General features: G+C 43.3%; 1 protein-coding gene across 2 annotated transcripts in view; it reads right to left on the bottom strand.

Moving 5' to 3' along the window:
• Window positions 1-18,064, bottom strand: part of NFAT5 (nuclear factor of activated T cells 5) — a 74,497-nt gene extending 56,433 nt beyond the window's left edge. Inside the window, exon 1 of one of the 2 annotated variants that reach the window (XM_075161713.1) lies at window positions 17,610-18,064. In XM_075161713.1, coding sequence (XP_075017814.1) covers window positions 17,610-17,682 — 73 coding nt within the window. In that variant the 5' untranslated portion in view covers window positions 17,683-18,064. Of the gene's footprint in view, window positions 1-16,926; window positions 17,051-17,609 lie in introns of those variants that run through there. The other variant, XM_075161711.1, reaches the window with a different exon arrangement.
• Between the last annotated feature and the right edge of the window lie 329 nt (window positions 18,065-18,393).

Below are 18,393 nucleotides of genomic sequence, written 5' to 3'. Positions count from 1 at the left end.
TCAAACTTTTGTGAGGCTTTCCTAGCCTACCAGCAAATTTAATTGAGATCCTTCTGGTTGGTTGACCAAAGAGCTTCTTCCTGTAACTCAGCACTTGGTGACGCTGGGAGCACAGAAGATACGGAAAACAGCTGAGAAGACCAGTTTCCAATGTTTAAAAGCAACAGCAGGCTCACCCATGATGAATGCGGACATCCTCACTTTGTCAGTACCACCAAATGCCTTAAACATTATGGAATGCTCTTTAGATGTACCAGTGATCCCTACACTTTGCTATTCTCTACCAGAAGAAAAGCCATGCCACCCAGAACTTCCATGCATGGAAGCCAAGTTATGAACTTGATGGAGAACTCTGCCCTGACGAACTAGCAATGAGGCCATAACTAATGTAGAGGGAGACTGATATCACTATCTGAAAAGGTCATCTACTCCAGACTGCCACAGGTCGCAGAATCCTGCTACAGAGCTAAGAGGATGATATGCAGTAAAACAGCCATTTCTGCTTTCTAGGCATGTAATTCCTGCTCCCCCCCCCCCTTTTTTTTTTAAGTAATCAATGTAAATTCAGTAGAATAACCAGTTAACCTGCCAACATTTCCCCACTATTTCAAGTTTCTTTTTGACAACACACCGTTAAGAACACAAAAAAGGAACCCAGGAAAGAAGTATTGCTTCTGCCTTTAGCTGAAGCCATCCTTTCACTGCACGTAACAGCCTCTAAATCAATTTCTGATCACGATGTGGAAAATCCCTGGTTTTGCTAAAGTTTTCCTCTTAACAACAAAGATGTCAGACATCACTCAGCCTGGCTGCAGCTCCAACTCCTACTTCAATGCCACTTCTCCAGGTTGTTCCCCAGGCCCAGCCTTGATGAGGTGGTTGAAATACAGCCCTGGCTCTCCCCCCGGCCCACCCATCTGTCTGTTCCACCATGGTGATCTGCTCCTGTAACTTCACCCCTCTAACGCTGGGGGCTTCTTCAGTCCCTTTTGTCCCCACCCCCAGACTAAAAGGTAATGACAGCCTTCCCGCTCAAAAGGCAGTTGTGCGGGACAGCACGATCAATAAATGGGTGATGAAGAGAACCAGCCAAATTGTTTGCAGTAGAGGCAGAGACAGGGTATTTTCCACTTGCAGCTGGCATTTTTTGCCTTTAAGGGTAGGTACATCCTGGAAATCTCTTACCAATTCTACGACCTCATGAAGAACAGCAAAGTTAATCCTTGTCTTTTAATAAGCTCCCTGCACTGAATGGCTGCCCATTTGATCCCCACTGATACTAGTCTCCTCAACATGTTTTAATACCCATACAGATTTGGCTGCTTCTTCCAAAGCCATTTCCTTGCTGCAGCACATGACAGTCACACCAGAGATTAGACAAAACCTTGGTGTACTCTTCTAATCAGCTGGCAGCATCCAAGCAGAAATCTCTTCTAATGATGTACTCTAAGCTGATCAAAAAAACCAAGCAAGCAAACAGGCAAAGAGAGTTGTTTAAACCAAGATTAAAAAACAATTAGAAATACATGACCCTGCACGTAGCCTCTGCTACACGGGAGGTAGGTGAGAAAAGTGAAGCATACATGCTCAGCAAATTAAAGAAAGCTATAAAGGAAAAAATAATGGCGTCCATATTCCACCACATCCCCAGCTAAGCATACAAATTCGGGTTCAGAGTACCCATACACACATGCATAAAGATTCAGTGATGATAATCAGTTCACATTAAGACACAGTTTTGGGCTAAACCTGTATTACCAAGGTTCCAAATGTCAATTAAGGGCCTGACTGTCACTCCTTCCTCCAAAGGTAGCTACGTTTTAATAAAACTATATATGCAACTGAGTATCTTTCAAAAACCTTTGTGGGTAAGAGATGCTAGAAGCAAAATCTATTCTACACCTGAAAAATCTAGGCTTCTGAATCTGCCAGAAGACCCTGTGGTTTGTTTAACTTGAAGTTCTGTTCTACTCAGAAGTCCAATGTCTATGATAAACAATATAGTCTAGTGGTTGAGTTTGTTGTGCGCCACTGATTCCACCGCAATAGCTTACTTCACAAAGAGTTTTTAAAGAATGATGGGGGGGAACAGGGGGAGTGTTACATCAGCTCTAAATATTCAACATCTAATCAAAGCCTTGCTTTGTTGCAAAATGTTAGTGTCATGTGACCCTCATGGATTTTTCTGTATACAAAAGCTTGGGTGTGGGAATACTTTGAGGCAAACTATTTCGCCTGTCAGGAAGAACCTGATGAGCCCTCCAGCTCTTAGCCCTCCCCACCGCTCCCTCCATACATCTACCAAAGACAAAGAGGTTCTCCTCCAGATCCCAGGAAAAGAATTTACTGAACAAATTTGTTTCCTGCAGCACAGAGAACAGAGGATCCGTTTCAGAAACCTCAGGCCACCCTCAAGTGTAACAGGCATTAGAACCAATACAGAAACCCCACATTGCACAGCGCAGTGACTGCTCTCGCTTCATCTAGGCTCAACTGGGAGAAGTAACATCAGGACCCATTGGAGTAAATTCTGCAGTGAAAATATAAACAGTCTATTCCTTTTTTGTCTCTGAGTTAGGAAGACAAAACATTACTACATTGAGAATACACACCTATATGTTTGTGCAAATTAAACATATTTGTACATAGCCCATGGAATATTTAAGAATTGTTGCTCCATGAGATGGCATGCTGATAAGGGGGCTGGCGCAGTGCATCGGAACAGGGACTGCACAGACGGGAAACCAAAGCAGGATAACAAGGACTCAGTAAGAAGCTCAACAGAGGAAGCTTTGAGAGTCTGAGAAAGGCAACTAGAAGAAAGACAGAGAGCCTAGTGCATAAAACCAGAACAGAAACAGACTGAGATAAGCACAGGCCAGACGAATCTGTGACCACTAAAGTACTTTCTACTCCACTGTGGTGGTTTTGTTATTGTTGGGGTTTGGGGGTTTTTGTTTTTGGGTTTGTTTTGTTTGGGGTTTTTTTCTCCTTTCTTTTCCATTTGGTTGGTTGGCTTTTTTGAGTACTTCATAGGAGATCCAAACTCTCACTCACAGAAGTGAGAATCACCCACAACTGCAGACAATGGCAGGTCTACTTAACGTACAGCAGAGATTTTGTATGATAAAGTTTCAAAAAAGATTTGGAAGAAGGAAAGAACAGACAACAAAGAGTAAATCAGCTTTTGTTCTGTATCTGTCAAAAGAGGATTTATGATATATTACAGACTATCATAGTTTCTGTATTTCCTACCATCTTTGCAACTTCAGTAGACTTAACACAGGCTTGTTTAGCAGTAGTTAAAATGAGACAAACAGCCCTGAAGGCAGGTTTAAGTTTCATAGGGAGCAAGAAGGGAAGACCCTACTTGAGCACACATAAGAATAGACAAAATGCAGCGACTGTTCAAAGAATGAAATATTCTTGTTGCATAACTGCATGGCAAAAGCCAAAGGACAAGAAAAAGCCTATACTTAGCAAAGCTGAGCAGAAGGACACCATATAATACTTAATGATCTCGATACAGACACCTTAAACATTTTACAAAGTTGTTGGTCTGATTACGCCTGTTTTTGCAAATGCAGAAACTCAGTCGTGAGAAGAACGTAACTCAAAGGCTCCCCAGCCAGCAGCAGGACACAATCGAGTTTCTCTTACCCAGGCTGCAGCCCAGTGCTCAGTCCATGAGTTAACACTTACTAAACCAATGCTTGTATTTCATGTCTTCAAGTACGTCTCAGAATAATGTGATTAAACATAGGATTCAGTTCAAATTGACAGTGTAACCTAAAATCTGTAAAGACTATTTCCTTCTGTTCCTGTACACATTAACATATTCTGAATAAGTTCCCCAACAATACCTGGGCCGCTACTTTTCACGCAGCTCTCAAACGAAAGTATCAGCAAGACACTTGGCACGCTTCCTGACATTGTACTGGTGCCGTCATTTCAGTAGCACCTCTGAAGAGAGGGCAGTGGAAACAAACTATAGAGTACTATTCCCTCTCTCTTTATCTGCCATGCTATATTCAGAGTATCTGTAGATGGTAAAGCAGTAAAAGACTGGAAGCAAGTCTTCCCGCCAGTGCTCCTGCTATTGTCAATACTGGCAGAACTGTATTGCTGCTACAGCAACAGTGGCAGGTTTTCAAAGAAACGGCAGTGTATACAAGGATGTTTTACACAGCCAAACAGAAAATCTTCCTTCCAGTTCCCTCTGGCTTCAGACAAAAGCAGCAAACCCTGAATCAACACAATTCATGAGCACGTAGGGAAAGACAGATGCCGTGGTTCTGCGTGGACTAGAAAACTTGATGATTAAAAAGTTTAGGTCGGTGCATCTCCACTCTGAAGAATCAGCAGAGGATCTGAGCACTCCGTGTTGATGATGTAGCACTGGATGCTGTAAAATCCAAATCTTGCCTGCAAATGCTACTACTCCAACACTGAAATACACATTATAGTATGTTAGTGAAGAAGAGAGAATAGTTTACTGAAAGACAGTCACTTCTATTTTAAAGAAAGGTGATCAGTAATATTAACCACCAAAGTCATTAAAATTTTATCGCAACCGTGATATCATTATTTAATTATTTAATTATTATTTCATAAAAACGAAAGCTAAAAGTTTTTTCTTGCATTTTTTAAAACACAAGTATTAGTACCAAAAATGCTAGTATTAAAAAGGTAATTTTGCAAGCAGTTCATAACTGAACAAAAATCAGTTACTGCAGTATTCCACTAACCTTCAGGAAAGCTGTTAATCTCAATATTCAGGATTCTGCACAGCAGGGTAGGGTTAAGAAATTAATCCTTTTAAAGTTGAATTTCAACAACTGACAAAGGCATGTGTTAGCTGAATTCTATTTATGGCACGCATCCAAACATCAAAGAAAGCTTTCCTGACTGTGTTTCAGTCATGCCCATTCACAGCTCAAAGAGTACTTTTATAAATGTAGACAGACAGTATAAATCCTGTGTCTTGTTTGCATCCAATTTTACACACCTCAGAAAGAGAGAACAACATTATTTAGTAATTTTCACTTCAAGAAATGGACCAGTAATGACTTACTGAAAAGTCTATGCTATGCAGTTGTAAGCTCCAGACAAAAACCCAAGAACGCAGATGATGCTACCGAAATACCACAGTGGACAAGGCAGAGCAACTAAGGACTGACAGACCTGCACGTACATGAACGTAACAGGGTACCGCTCTCCTAGAAAGTTAAACCCTTTAGCAACGTATTTGAAAGGCTTTACTACGTGTGAGGATTAGTATTCAAAGATGCACATTTCTCTCATAAACAACCCAAAATGGGAGAGGAAAAAAAAGAGAAATTAAAGAAATCGATCCATTCACAATACTTTAAGAATTAAAAAAGAAATAAATCCAATGTTGCCATGTTTTAATCTTCCTGCATTCAGGAAACTGAGCTAAGCTTACGTTTGGAAAGAATCCAAATATGATAGGTATGAAAATTCAATTAAGGAATTCAAACAACCTCATTTTGCCATATAACACTGTTATATACAGTTGTTATAACAATGGCATTTCTTTACTTGTGATTCTATACTAAACTGAATTTTAAGGACAGTTGGTTTTCTCCCCATCTTCACATTCTGTCACTACAAAGACTTTATTTCTCAAATGCTCGAAGAAACCCAAATACAGTATGACCAAAGAATATCAAAAACAGCTATTTATCAACCATTTTAAAACATTGCTATTGTTTCAAAATCAAAGTTCACCAGAAACACACAGGTAATCAGGTGCTCCAGCCAGTTATGCTAGTTCCGAAGGTGCAACACACCATCTGAATTCAGAGACACACAGAAGTCCACCTGACCCTCCATTTACTATTGTCTCAGAACAATGTTTCTCAGCCTTTTCAGGTTTGCACAATTTTTTCCGATGGGGTTATTTTTGCCGTCTCTTACATTTGCTGTAGAACAAGAAATGCAACACCAGCAATGAAAAATATATGCACTTTTTTCTTCTGAGGCTATACCACGGTATTTGACCTTGAAGAATAAAAGTATACAGGTATTCAGACAGATTTTCAATACATTGCAGCCATCTCTTGGATTCAATATTTCATTATAAACCTTGGTGTAGAGGCTATGTTCAGGAGACTTGACAGGTCCTAGTAACTCCTAGCATGATGTCTAGCATCTTGAGCCCACAAACCATCTTCACGCCTCCCTCCCTTTACTCATTTTAGTAAGATACTGACATTAAAAGGTATTTTCTTTTGTCATTCCCCAAAACTGAGAAATATTTATGCTTCCTACCATCATTTTGGTTTCTAGTTATAATTCAAGTACTATGTTTGATGATAAACATAATTTTTAAAAACAAACATGAAGTAACATTTAACAAACAATACTCCTTGGCACAGTTAAAAGAAAGCTCTGCTGAAAGTCTGACATCCGTAACACAGCTTCTAATAAACTGATCAGGTACGTTAAAGATGTGTTGTGTGAAAGCGATGGAGCCCGAGACTCTTGTATCTCACCTTCTCTCTCTGGTATTGCAAGATCCCAGACTAGGAGGTAAAACTGCATCAATGTTAAAAAACATTGAAAGTAATGAGAGACAGCCTTCACCCACATTTCATACAGTCAGAAGGCATCTCGGAGCCCAGCACACGAGTCCCAGATTGCCAGCTCAGCTTTCTGTCACGTTCAGCACTAACAGCAGTTACTCTGAACACGCTCGTGCCGGAAATTGGAAAAAAAGAGGAAAGGGAAAAAGAAGATTATAAATACAATCCTTTTTAGTGAGCCTGAATGATAATGCAGAAGCTTGTGTTATGGACAGCATTTGTTCAGAGTAAGGTTTCATCAAGCACAAGGCGCTACGGTTCCAGCTCAGGCTCTACCTCTACAAGCGCTTTGTTCTTTCTAACAAGCGGTGCTGCTGAGACACACCAAGCCTCCCTTAGACTGCAGATAAAGAGGGATGCAACTAATGAGGTGCATACTCAACCACAGGCAGACCTGTGTGAAATACTGCACCTGGAAGGAATTCCTCAAGGAAATAAAGATGCAAGTTGTTTGTAAAAACAGGTTTTGAAACTACTAAGCAAGTTCTTCTCCAAATACGTTCACACATGACCCTCAGGAGACAAGCGGGAACCTAAGCCAACCATTTAACGGCAAAACGTGGATAAAAGATTCCTTTCTCTACTACAGAGCTAAAACCCCAATGGAATTGGAGGAAGAACAGCAATGAAAAAAACAGTGGTATAACTGCTCTGGAACTGCCAAGTTATGTAAAACTTAAGGATGGTTGTAACAAATCAAACTAAATATTGATTAGCCCATATCTTTTCTCTGATAGCAGCAAACTATAAGGAAAGGTTTACAAGAACGAGTAAGTTTAGAAGAGTATTTCTATTAGAATACCTTCCAAAATCTGACAGTCGGCTACAGACTAACTCCCTAGCTTACGGGCTTCCCTAAACAGATAAATCCTCTACAATCTAACAGCTTCTTGAATCATTTATCCTTGCTGCCTGGTCATTGCATGGGTATCTCCTAACTCTGAAGTCATGAAAAATAAAAAATAAGCACTGCCTATTTACCTGTGCTGTACCATTCATGGCTTTCGTACTCCTCTCCCCTTCATTCAAATCTTCTTCAGTTTTGTATCTACAGTTAAACTGTGCAACACCTTGTATACACTAAAGCTTGACACTGATTCAAGGAAAGACAACATAATGGAAGATAAGTCCACCAAGGGGTAGAGTTCATAGGAATAATTGGCCAGCGTGCAGATAAAGATGATATCTGCATGGATACAGCATACCTGTCAAAAGCTTTTGGGGATTCCAAAAAGACTATCCTCCCCCTCCCCCCCATAAGCTGAGCTACTGCAGTCTGCTATGACCAGCTCCTCAGAAGGCATATGCTGTTATACTTAAAGATCTCTTCAGCTTGATTAAATTGCCTTTCCTTACTGGACTTCTAAGGGGGGGAAAAAAACTTGTACTCAGACTTTCTTCAACAGATAACTAGTATTCCACTATATAAAGTATTTGTTTCAAACACCCAGAGTACTTCAGCAGTCTTTCCTCTATGTTTAAAAGCTGAATTCAGTAAAAATAAAGCCTGTAGACTCCTTGGCTCAGGTGCAGAAAGCTAGTAATCTTCCTAAATGAATTCTTTTGCTATTGTATTAATGTATTGAAATACCTGCACAGCAAGGAGTACTTAAATTTACTCTAAACAATATAATCCCTTCTGTGCTACCACACCTCCAAAAGTACCTTTTTTACTTAAGTGGCAGCAAATAACTGAATTACTGAAGCTTAAACTGAATCCTTTCAGGCCACAAAATAAGAAACCAAATGATTTCCCCATCTGATTAAAGAGCAACTCCATTCCAGGTGCGGTTCAAGTTTCAAGGCGAGGCAGATGGCCCTGTCTAGAATTGAGTTGCCCTAAAAGAAAAACAAAATGAGATTTGTTCCAAAATGAAACCCGCACACAGGCTAAGGAAGGGCACTGATCACACTCACACAAATATACTTACAGACAAGAGATGATGGAAGTTCTTTCTCTATCACTAACAAACGCAGAGAGGAGTTTAACACGGCTGCACGTGCTAAGTGTGCCTGAAGCACAGAACTCCAGGAACACCCAGAAAGTCCCTCTCAAAGAACACATTCTTGATAAACGAGTGTAACCCCCTTTCTTAAGGGAGCAACATGGCAGTCACATCTCCCAATAGGTTTTGAACCTGGTAGATATCCTCAGCAAAACGGGTAATAGTACACTGAGATTTTGTGTTCATTTCCTACAGATTTCAGGAAAATGAACAGCTATATTCAAAAGGAAAAACCTGACTTAGTGCCCTAATAAGAGAATGACTGCAATGTAACACTAGACATGAGAATTTGTGATGTGGGAACTCACAAGTGTTCCAACAATAGTAAAAGCGTTTCAGAATTCATAAACTGACATGCATTAAGGGCCACGAAGATGAAGGGCCTGGAGCATCTTTCACACAAGGAGAGGCTGAGAGAGCTGGGACTGTTCAGTCTGGAGATGAGAAGGCTCAGGGGATCTTACCCATGTGTAGAAATAAATACCTGATGGGAGGGAATGAGAGGCTCTTCTCAGCAGTGCCCACTGACAGAACAAGAGGTAATGGGCACCAATTAAAACATACTAAATTCCAGCTTAATTATCTTAACCATGAAGGTAGCCAAACACTGGCACAGGTTGGCCCAAAAGGTTGTGGAGTCTCCATCCACGAAGACAGTCCAAACCCAACCGGACATGGTCCCAGGCAGACTGCTCTAGCTGGCACAGCTTGGGCGGGGGGTTTGGATTAGATGATCTCAAGAGGTCCCTGCCACCTCAACGACTGTGTGACTGAAACCTGGCACTGCCTCCAGAAGTACTCACCCTGCTCCTCTACCACCCCCTGCACAAATGGAACATCTGATCGTTTTCAGGAGTTTAACCTAAATCAGATTCCTGGGGTCTGCAGCATTTACTTATGAGATTATAACCAAGACCATTAGGAACCGTAATTGTAAGTTCCTCAGTAAATCTGCTTTAATAGGAATACATATTCCAAGCTAAGCCACCTTTTTTCCCCCCGAGAAACAAAAACATACTCAAATATTTTAAACCAGGAGACCTATTCATTCCCAGTATTAAACTGAAGGGAGAGTAAACTTTAAACAGAAGACACAAAATATTTCTTCACCAAGTATACAATTGGACTGTGGAATTTCTTGCTGAATCCAAAAACTAATCAAGAGTCAAAAAAGAACCGAGTAAGATTCTAGATACTCCTGTTATACCCCAAATAAGCACATACACGCACACATACAAAGGAACCTCACCGCAAAGGGAGACATATCCGACTTGTGAAACGTGCATTGTTAGTGGGACTCGCGTTACTCAAACGGAGAGACGTGCGGTGCTGTTTGGCATGAGCTCTGCTACGGCCTGCAGCTCAGGAGCCGCTGCTGCCATCAGCGCTCTCGGAGGACAAGCACTGAGGGAACGTCATTTTAACAGAGGCAGATTGTCCCTTACAACTCGCGTCTTCCAGCCCACTTTGCAAAGCCGCTTGCATGACCACTATCAGTTAATAGTTGTATTAGTAGGTCATGTTCCCCTATGCACAAGAAAACAGAAACTGTCATAGTTAATAGAAGCTACTGAACTCTGCAGCTTATTATTTTCCAATCACTCCGTAGCGCTACTATCAAAACTTACAGATTCTTCTGCTGGGTGAATCCGTACAAAAAACAAAACAAAACAAAAAAATAATCAGGCCTCTAGACAATGAGCAATTGAAACAACTGGCTTGTAACGTCAGTTTTTCTGAACAGGAGTAGAACTCCAACATTTGAAAACTTTTTATTACTGTCTTTAAATTTCTTTTTTTCCTATACGCTTCATCTTGTCTGGGCATTAATAGGAACTGCTATCCATCTTCCTTTTGCTCGCCAAACAGCCTGAACTTCACCGCAACTCAAATCTGCTTTTAGTATCAAAATTTGCATTACTTTGGCATACTGCATTAGTTTCACAAACTTCGTAAGATGACCCAAATTCTTTGTAATTATTTATAAAGCAACTGTAAAACCTTTCCAACTGCTGGAGGGACAAGTAATCGAGGGGAATTGGAGAACGATTCTCCACAGCATATTTATGTAAATAGTGAAAACATTCTTCTTAGTCTGGGGCAGTGATATTCACCATACAGATCACTCAGAACTACACGAGTTAGTAACTTAACGTAACCGATGTTGAGCATTAACATTTCAAACACTGCTAAAGCACTGCATGCTTTTGGAAATAGCAGTTACTTAAGATTTTACTATGTGACCATTAGAATCCGCTGTTACAACACAGTTCAAAGTTATATCTGAGAGTTCATTTCAGCCTGTTCCTAAAATAATTGCTGTACTTGCTGATGAGAAAGCCAAAACTTGTCGGAATATTCAACCTCATCAGTTTACTCTTTACATAAACACAGAGAAGATAACGAAGGTGATAAACTGCACAGACATGACCACATACCTTACTTCACCTGCACTTTGGCCACTCATCAATTTCTGCTAGGGTTTGCCAGCATATCAAAACTTCAAAATGAGTTCAAGCCATTGCCTTTTTGTACAAAAGAAAGCATTACTTCTCTTTCATTTTTTCCAACTCAAAAGAAGTACATTTCCACATAAAATGAAGTAATCTGTGTACCGGTGCAAAAATCAGATCAAGGCTCCACCTGACAACCATTTTTAGTCAATAGACCCCAACAAAAGGTAACTATTCTGTTGAAAATTTATAAACAAAGATCAGATGCTTTATAAAAATTGAAAAATCTTAACCTACAATCTGGAAAACATGATAAAAAATTTACTTCTTGACTGTACTAAACAGCAGTATCCTATGGATTCCCCTTACGAGAAGCTATAATGGATTTCAAAGATGCAGGTCCTGAACTAACCGAAACACGAGTACTTTTGACTCCTAATATTTTCATATTTTAAAGATTCTCAGATCTCTATTAGAGCAAGTGTCAGAACTGCACAAAGAACTTTCCAGAACAAAACAAAATATAAGGGATGCCAAGTGGCATAAGAAGAATGCGATGAGCTGGAAAAAGACAGACTAAGGTATTGGGAAAGAGCGCCTTCCTGCAAAGCATATCAGCAATCAGAAGTACCTGCACAGTAACTTACGACAGTTTTCCAACCACTGGGTCCCCGAGAACTCCCCAACGTTGCTGGATTAAAAGACAACGTAATAAAACGTACCCATTTGACTTTGCAAGTGGAAGAAGTCTGAACCCAACACATCTGATCACAGGGAAGCACACGTTCAGGGCCTGCAGGCTTCAACAGCACCCCTCCTCCGGGAGCAGCCCCGGCTGACGAAGCACCAGAGCCCATTTCCTTGTGGAATGGATCGCCGCGACACTTGCCATGCTCATGCTGAGATCTCACTAAATCAAGTCAAATTCAAGCTCCTCATTGCAATATTCAAATCCTTCCATGGGACTGAAATATATTCTCTCCAATTATGGTTTCTTTGAATATCTAAATTGAAATGGGACAAGAGAATTGGGCAATGTATGGAGAGTCTCTTAACAGAAAAAATCTACAACTTTCATAGAACTATGTAAAGTACCCAAAACGAGTAAAATTGACAATGAAAAAATTCAACTAGTCTTAGAACTAAAGAAAAAGCTTACTTAATTCCTCTTAATTTCCCCTACTCCTTGATCCACACCACACATTTACACCCAGATTCAAACAGGCAAGCACTGGAGACCCTAAGGCAGGAACACAGTCTCACACTCTTCCATCCACGCCTGCAGCAGGAGAGGTGCTGCGGCGTCCTGCCTGGCTTCCCGAGCTCCAGAAGTGGATTCCCTCACTGATCCCCAAGAAACCAGCCCAGGCAGGAAGCCTGGCTTTCCTGGTCTCGGGACAAGAGCACAGCCACAGCAAATGCAACAGCAGGAACAACGTGAGGAGCGTTCCTTTCCGTGGCAGAGCCAGTTTAGCAGTTCTACCTCACCTGCTCCCTCCTCCACCATTTAATCCCGGTCCTCGACACCCCCTTTCTTGTCTTGACACCACTACTTGTGCAGCTGCACAGTAAACCAGACCAGGGAGCAGAACAATGTTAGAAAATCCTATCAAAAGTACAATATACTCATTCTAGGTTGGTTTCCCAATCCCATTCATCTTGTAGCCACAAAAAACAATTGTGCTGGCACAATTCAGAGAACAGTACATGGGTGAGAACAGACGGCAGGGAAAAGGGTCTGTTTAAACAGCCCTGTCACTGGAATATTCAAATTACAGTACGAAAAGCTGTGAATTCAAAATCCTCCCCCCTACCTCCAGCACTACACATCATCATCCTGCAACAACATATTCCATAGTTTTGTTTTTAAAACCAATAAACTAGTAGGATTCAAAGTAGAAACGGACATTTACGAGGCTGACACAGAATTTAAGGAACTTTGGCAGAATCCATTTCAGTTGACTTAAGTCAGAATGTCCCGGGGGCAGCTGGAAGAGCTGCAGCAGGCGGATGTACACAGTCCGTCCCTCACGTAACACTCAGCACTGCTTGTCCAGCATGGCACCTTCTATGAGCTACAAAAAGAAGCTAAGTATTATTTCTATTCCTAAAAATTGCTAGTACTAGTTCCAGAGTTCAAAACTAAAAAGCGGGCTCTTACTATTTTTATAAAGCATCTGTTCCATTTCTCTTTGATAATTCAGTCACTGTCTTACTAGAGTTATCCCTTGGATCATGGAAAGAAAAAGGTTCTGGTAGGAAAAAAAAAAAAATCACCAAAAACCACGTATTGTATCAACAATTCTCAGTAAATGCAAGTAGATTACCGTCATTTAAGATGTAAGCATAGAGGAAAATTGAGTTTTGACTATATGACATTCTTAGGGCAAAAGAGCTATTTAGGAGACTACTAACATTTTTCTTGTTGCTTCCAAGTTCCAGAAAGTCTTGCAGCTTTACCGTTACTCACAGCTGAGTAACTGTAAAGCAAAATTGGGGGGGTGGGTGATGATGAATAAAAAGTTCTGAACATACTTGCTGCAATGCAAAAATGCAACTTTATTAGTACACACACGTTACTTTGTAATTGTTCAAAATGAATGTATTAGCTAAATGAATCACACATTTAATCAGTTCAGATTTAGTACCTGACATTTGATGAACTGCTTTAATCACAGTTTTTCACCTCTGCCTGTTTACAATGAATAGCTAACTTTGCTGTATTTGAACGTTGCATATCATATTCAACCACAGAACAACTAGCCTCAAGGTTTTAGGTTTTATGCTCCAGTGATTTTTCTACTACATTACTAATTTGTATGCACATTTGGGTTGTTTTATTTCAAAAAGGACAGTATGTTACGTAAAGATGGGAATTAAACCTATTACATTCTAAACACTTCCAGCATTCAAAAATGCGTACATTTTTGTATATCTCTATTATCTTCTTATTAGGAGATACCATCCTTCTGCAATGGTTACAAAGCATATAGCTTTTTTTAATATTGATTATACATAAAAAGACGGGTTTTAGTCCTTAGCACAAGTCAGTTCCTCAGAAACTGTGGGGATGAGCTTCAGCAGCAGGCCTTGGAATCAACACTTCGCATTTATTTTATTTTTAACAGCTATACCAGTCATATTCCAGAGGCCTGCAACTTCAGTACAGTTTCACTATCATTTTAAGCCAATATAAGCTGGCACTGCTGCTGAAAGAAATGGTCCCACCCTTCCCCACTGCTAGTTTTCACATGTCCTTTCCTTGAGTCAGCACAAGCCATTCACAAAGACCCACAGCAAACATGACCAGGATACTCGTCTAGTTAAAAATCAACATTTCTCTCCCCCTTTTCCTTCTTGTTGTTGGGGGGCAGGGTGAGAAGGAATAAGGGAAAAGCCAAGTTAATTTTAACGTGATCAGTTCCCCAACCCAGCTCACTGCATGGCCACGTAAGGGTTGGCATGAGCAGAGCGGCAAGGAGAAGACGGGGACAAGACTGTTTTAACTCTGCAAGTGGGAATTCACACTGGCTGGAACTGCTCATGAAACCACACCTACAAGAGTAAAAACTGGAAGATAAAGTATTTAGGCACTCAAAGAAAAATATTCTCTTTCCCAAGCTAAACATAAATGAAAAGAAATAACTCAAATAAATTGTCAGATCAAGTTTTAAATTAAGGACTCTCCCTTTGTCTGTACTACCATTTCACCTTAGGTTTGTGTGCTTTTAGAAGTTTTGCTTAACATTTTTAAAGGAATTTGTAAACAAAAATCTTAACTGAAATGGCCATGCAAGCCAAAACCTTAACACATAGCACAGGGACAAGACTGATGACAGAACTCGGTCTGCCCAGAGAACAGGACAAACTATACCATAAAAAATTGCACTAGCATAAGCTACGTCTCGATTCACTGGGTTTTCAAATGTAACTTCACTTTTAAGAGCAGGCAAGTATATTTTAATCAGTACACTAAGACTCTTCCACGTTAATTTCAATAAACTAAAGTTTATATGTTAGAAAACCTGTTACTCCCAAGACCACCCCAATCTTACAGCTTCTCTCACTTTCATGATCTTTGTATTTCCAAAACACCGCAGTGATCATCATTGACAAACTTACAAGACCCGTATCATTAAACCGCAACCATCCCGACTCACACACAGGAATGCAATTCAGAGGAAAAGTTACTGGCCCCGATTCAATCTGCGAGTTGGATTCCAAACTGCGGGGTAGCTGTATTTCTAAAAGGAGAGCAGTTATGAGAAACTACATGCTCCTAACACACCCTCATCACAAATGCATATTTGTGGCTTTCTCACTGTGTTCAGACCTTTCCCTTTATCTCATCAGTTGTAGTCATACTCTGATCCAGAGCATTTGTCCACAGGATAAATTTATCCGTATCTATCTAGGAAAAAAAAAAAAAAGGCAACTGAAGTGTGTTCCGATTAATCAGATAACTACTAATGCCTTTTCCTAAATCCAGCTAAAAATTGTACTAATATACCTCACAGGCAAGAGGATCACTTAATTATTCATTCTGTAAAAGTATTCATTTGTTCTCAATTTTAATTTAAATTAAATTGCATTTCAACTTAACATCTCCTTGATCTTTTATTATGACAAAATATGAAAAGCAAGCCTTGCTTTAACCTCTTTATAACCATTCACTGCTTTATACATCTCTATCATATGCCATCTTGTTTGGATCAAGCAGCTCATTATGGCCACTCCGAAGCATCAAACATCCTTCTCTAGTCCTTTTCTAGCTTTGAACCCAAACGTCACCAGAGAAAAAATACACTCTTGATTAATCAGTTTGAGATCCTTTTCCTACCTGAAACAGACACTCTACCATTCTATTAAATATAAAAAAATTTGAGAATTTACAGTAAGATTGGTGAGTTCACAAGTTCTGCTCAAATTACGCACGAGTCCTTGAAGAAATTTCGCAACTTACATGGAACCTTTTTATTTTAAATGTTTTACAAATTACTTTAACGGTGCACACTTTTCAAATTTCCAGTTCAATAAATGATAATTTTGATGGGGTTTTATCACCTGTATTTTTTAATTAGAACTGCTCTCTTTCAAAGTACTCTTTCCCTTCTATTGCCCTCACTAGCACTGAAACCAATTGGAATACACACAGGAGAGCCTTAAACCCCTGTAGTAACATCTTTAAAAAAATTTACAAACTATTATACACTGGTGATAACTTTAAGATCTCTAAACAGCGAGACAATGACTTGGAGCAGTTTGAGAGCTTTAAAGATGCGCTTTGACTCGTTAAAGTCTTTTTATTTCTTTTAGCTTCAGCACTAACGACACACAACTCAGAGTTAATGAGCATATTATCATTAGTTCCAAAAATTCTAAACAAGTTTAATCTTTCCTGTAACAACATTAAACTCTGATTAGCTACCTTCACCTCAGGGTAATAAAAGACTTTACATTTCTTTTGCCGTACAGCCCCAAAATTGCTCCCCCTCCGTCGTACTGTGGGCAGATACGTTCAACAAACTACTCGCAGGGACTTTCAAGTCTTTTAAACAAGAGAAAACGAGTTAAGAACTTGTGCAGTACGTAACATTTGTTCTAATATACACATCCTTATTACCGTGCACTTGTCAAAACTAAAATTCAGATATTATCAACTACCACTTTCAACATTCCCCACATTCTCTCTCGGCCCCGACCCCCCACGTACCCGCGCTGCCGTTTCACCCCCTGCTCCCCCACAGACCCAATGCAGGGAGTTCACGCCCGGGGACGGTCCGAGCTCCCCGGTACCGTAACCCACCGCCGTGCCGAAAACCAACCCTCCACTTCTCGGGCTCTTTGCCAGTTTCTAACCCAAATCAGCACGTTCACGTCCTCTCCGAGGCGGCTTGTTCTCCTGCAACCCTCTTTCGAGAAACTTAACGAGCAGCTTTCGGGAAAGCTCGAGCCGCCCGTATTCCCCGTGCCCCGTTACTTCGCGCTCCCAACTCCAGGCCGAAGCGCCCGCCCGCGGGCAGCGCCGGGCCCCGGCCCGCATCCCTGCGGATGCGCCGCCGAACGGCGAGGCAAACAGGGCGGCGAGCGGGGCCGCAGCCGCATTCCCGGCCCGGCACCGGCGGGGAGGGAAGGGGCCTTGCAGCCCCCCGCCGCAGCGCCGCTCCCGCGGGGACCGCCGCCGGGCCCCGAGCGCAGGAACCTGTCGGGACACATTCTTGAGGCTGCCGCGGCCGGGCCAGGAATGCGGCCGGGGGAGCCGGGCTCAGCCCCAGCGCGGACCGCAGGGCCCCTCGCGGCGGGGAGCCGGCGGCCGAGCATCCCGGCGCGGCCCGCAGGCCAGCGGCGGGGCGGGGGGCCCTCGGGGCGGGCGAAGCTCCCCGCCGGCCCGAGGAGGAGGAGGAGGAGGAGGAGGAGGCGGGGGGGGGGGGACGGCCCGACGCGCGGGCCCGGGCGGCAGGGCCGGCCGTTAGCGACGGTTAACGGCGCGGGCACGGCGGCCCCCCCGCGGCCCCGCCTCCCCGGCCCGCTGCCACACTCACCCTTGGAGTAGAGGGACTTGGGGGACTCGAGGTCGAGGTCGGCGCTGAGCAGAGAGATGAAGTCCGAGGGCATCGCAGCTCCGCGGCCCGGCAGGGGCGAGGGGGGCGGCGGGAGGAGGGGGCCGGGCCGGGAGGGGGGCGCTGCTGCCTCCGCCGCCCCGGGGTGGGGAGGGGAGACACCGGCAGGCGAGAGCGCGGCGCTCCGCACGTCGGGGCCGTGAATCGGGCTGGGTCGGGCCAGGCCGGGGGCTCCGCTCGCCGTCGGGACCGGGCACCGCCACCCGCCGCCGCTGACAGGAACCGGCTGCTGCCAACGGAACGCGCCCGACCGCCCCCTCCGTTACCGCTCTGCGCCTGCGCGGGCGCCGGGGAGGGGGCGCAGACAAGGAACCCCAGCGCCGCCGGCCCGCGCATGCGCCCCGGCGGGCGGGGAGACGCGGCGACGGAACAGCCCACCGGCCGGGCCCTGCGCGCCTGCGCACAGCGGCCCGCGGCCGCGCTTCCCCGGCCGCCGCCGCCAGAGCCGCGCCGCGCATGCGGGAAGGGGAGGGGCGCGGCGGAGGGCGGGGGGCCGCCGGCTGGAAGAGCCGCCGCGGTGGCGGGGGGCGCGGAAGCGTCTAGAACGGGGCGGGGGGGGGCGGCCCCTGAGGGGAGCCCTCGGCTCTGAGGGGAGCCGGGGCGCGGTGGTCCCCAGCTCCTGCGGCCGCGGGCCGCGCGTGTGAGGCGAGGGGCGGCTGCGAAGGAGGCCCCCAGGACCCATTTTGCCGACAGGCCGGTCCGAGTG

The sequence above is a fragment of the Calonectris borealis genome, chromosome 12 (genome assembly GCF_964195595.1).
Source record: "Calonectris borealis chromosome 12, bCalBor7.hap1.2, whole genome shotgun sequence".
Lineage (NCBI taxonomy): Eukaryota > Metazoa > Chordata > Aves > Procellariiformes > Procellariidae > Calonectris > Calonectris borealis.
Note: the sequence above shows the minus strand (reverse complement) of the source record. Positions and strands in the feature narration are given on the sequence as shown.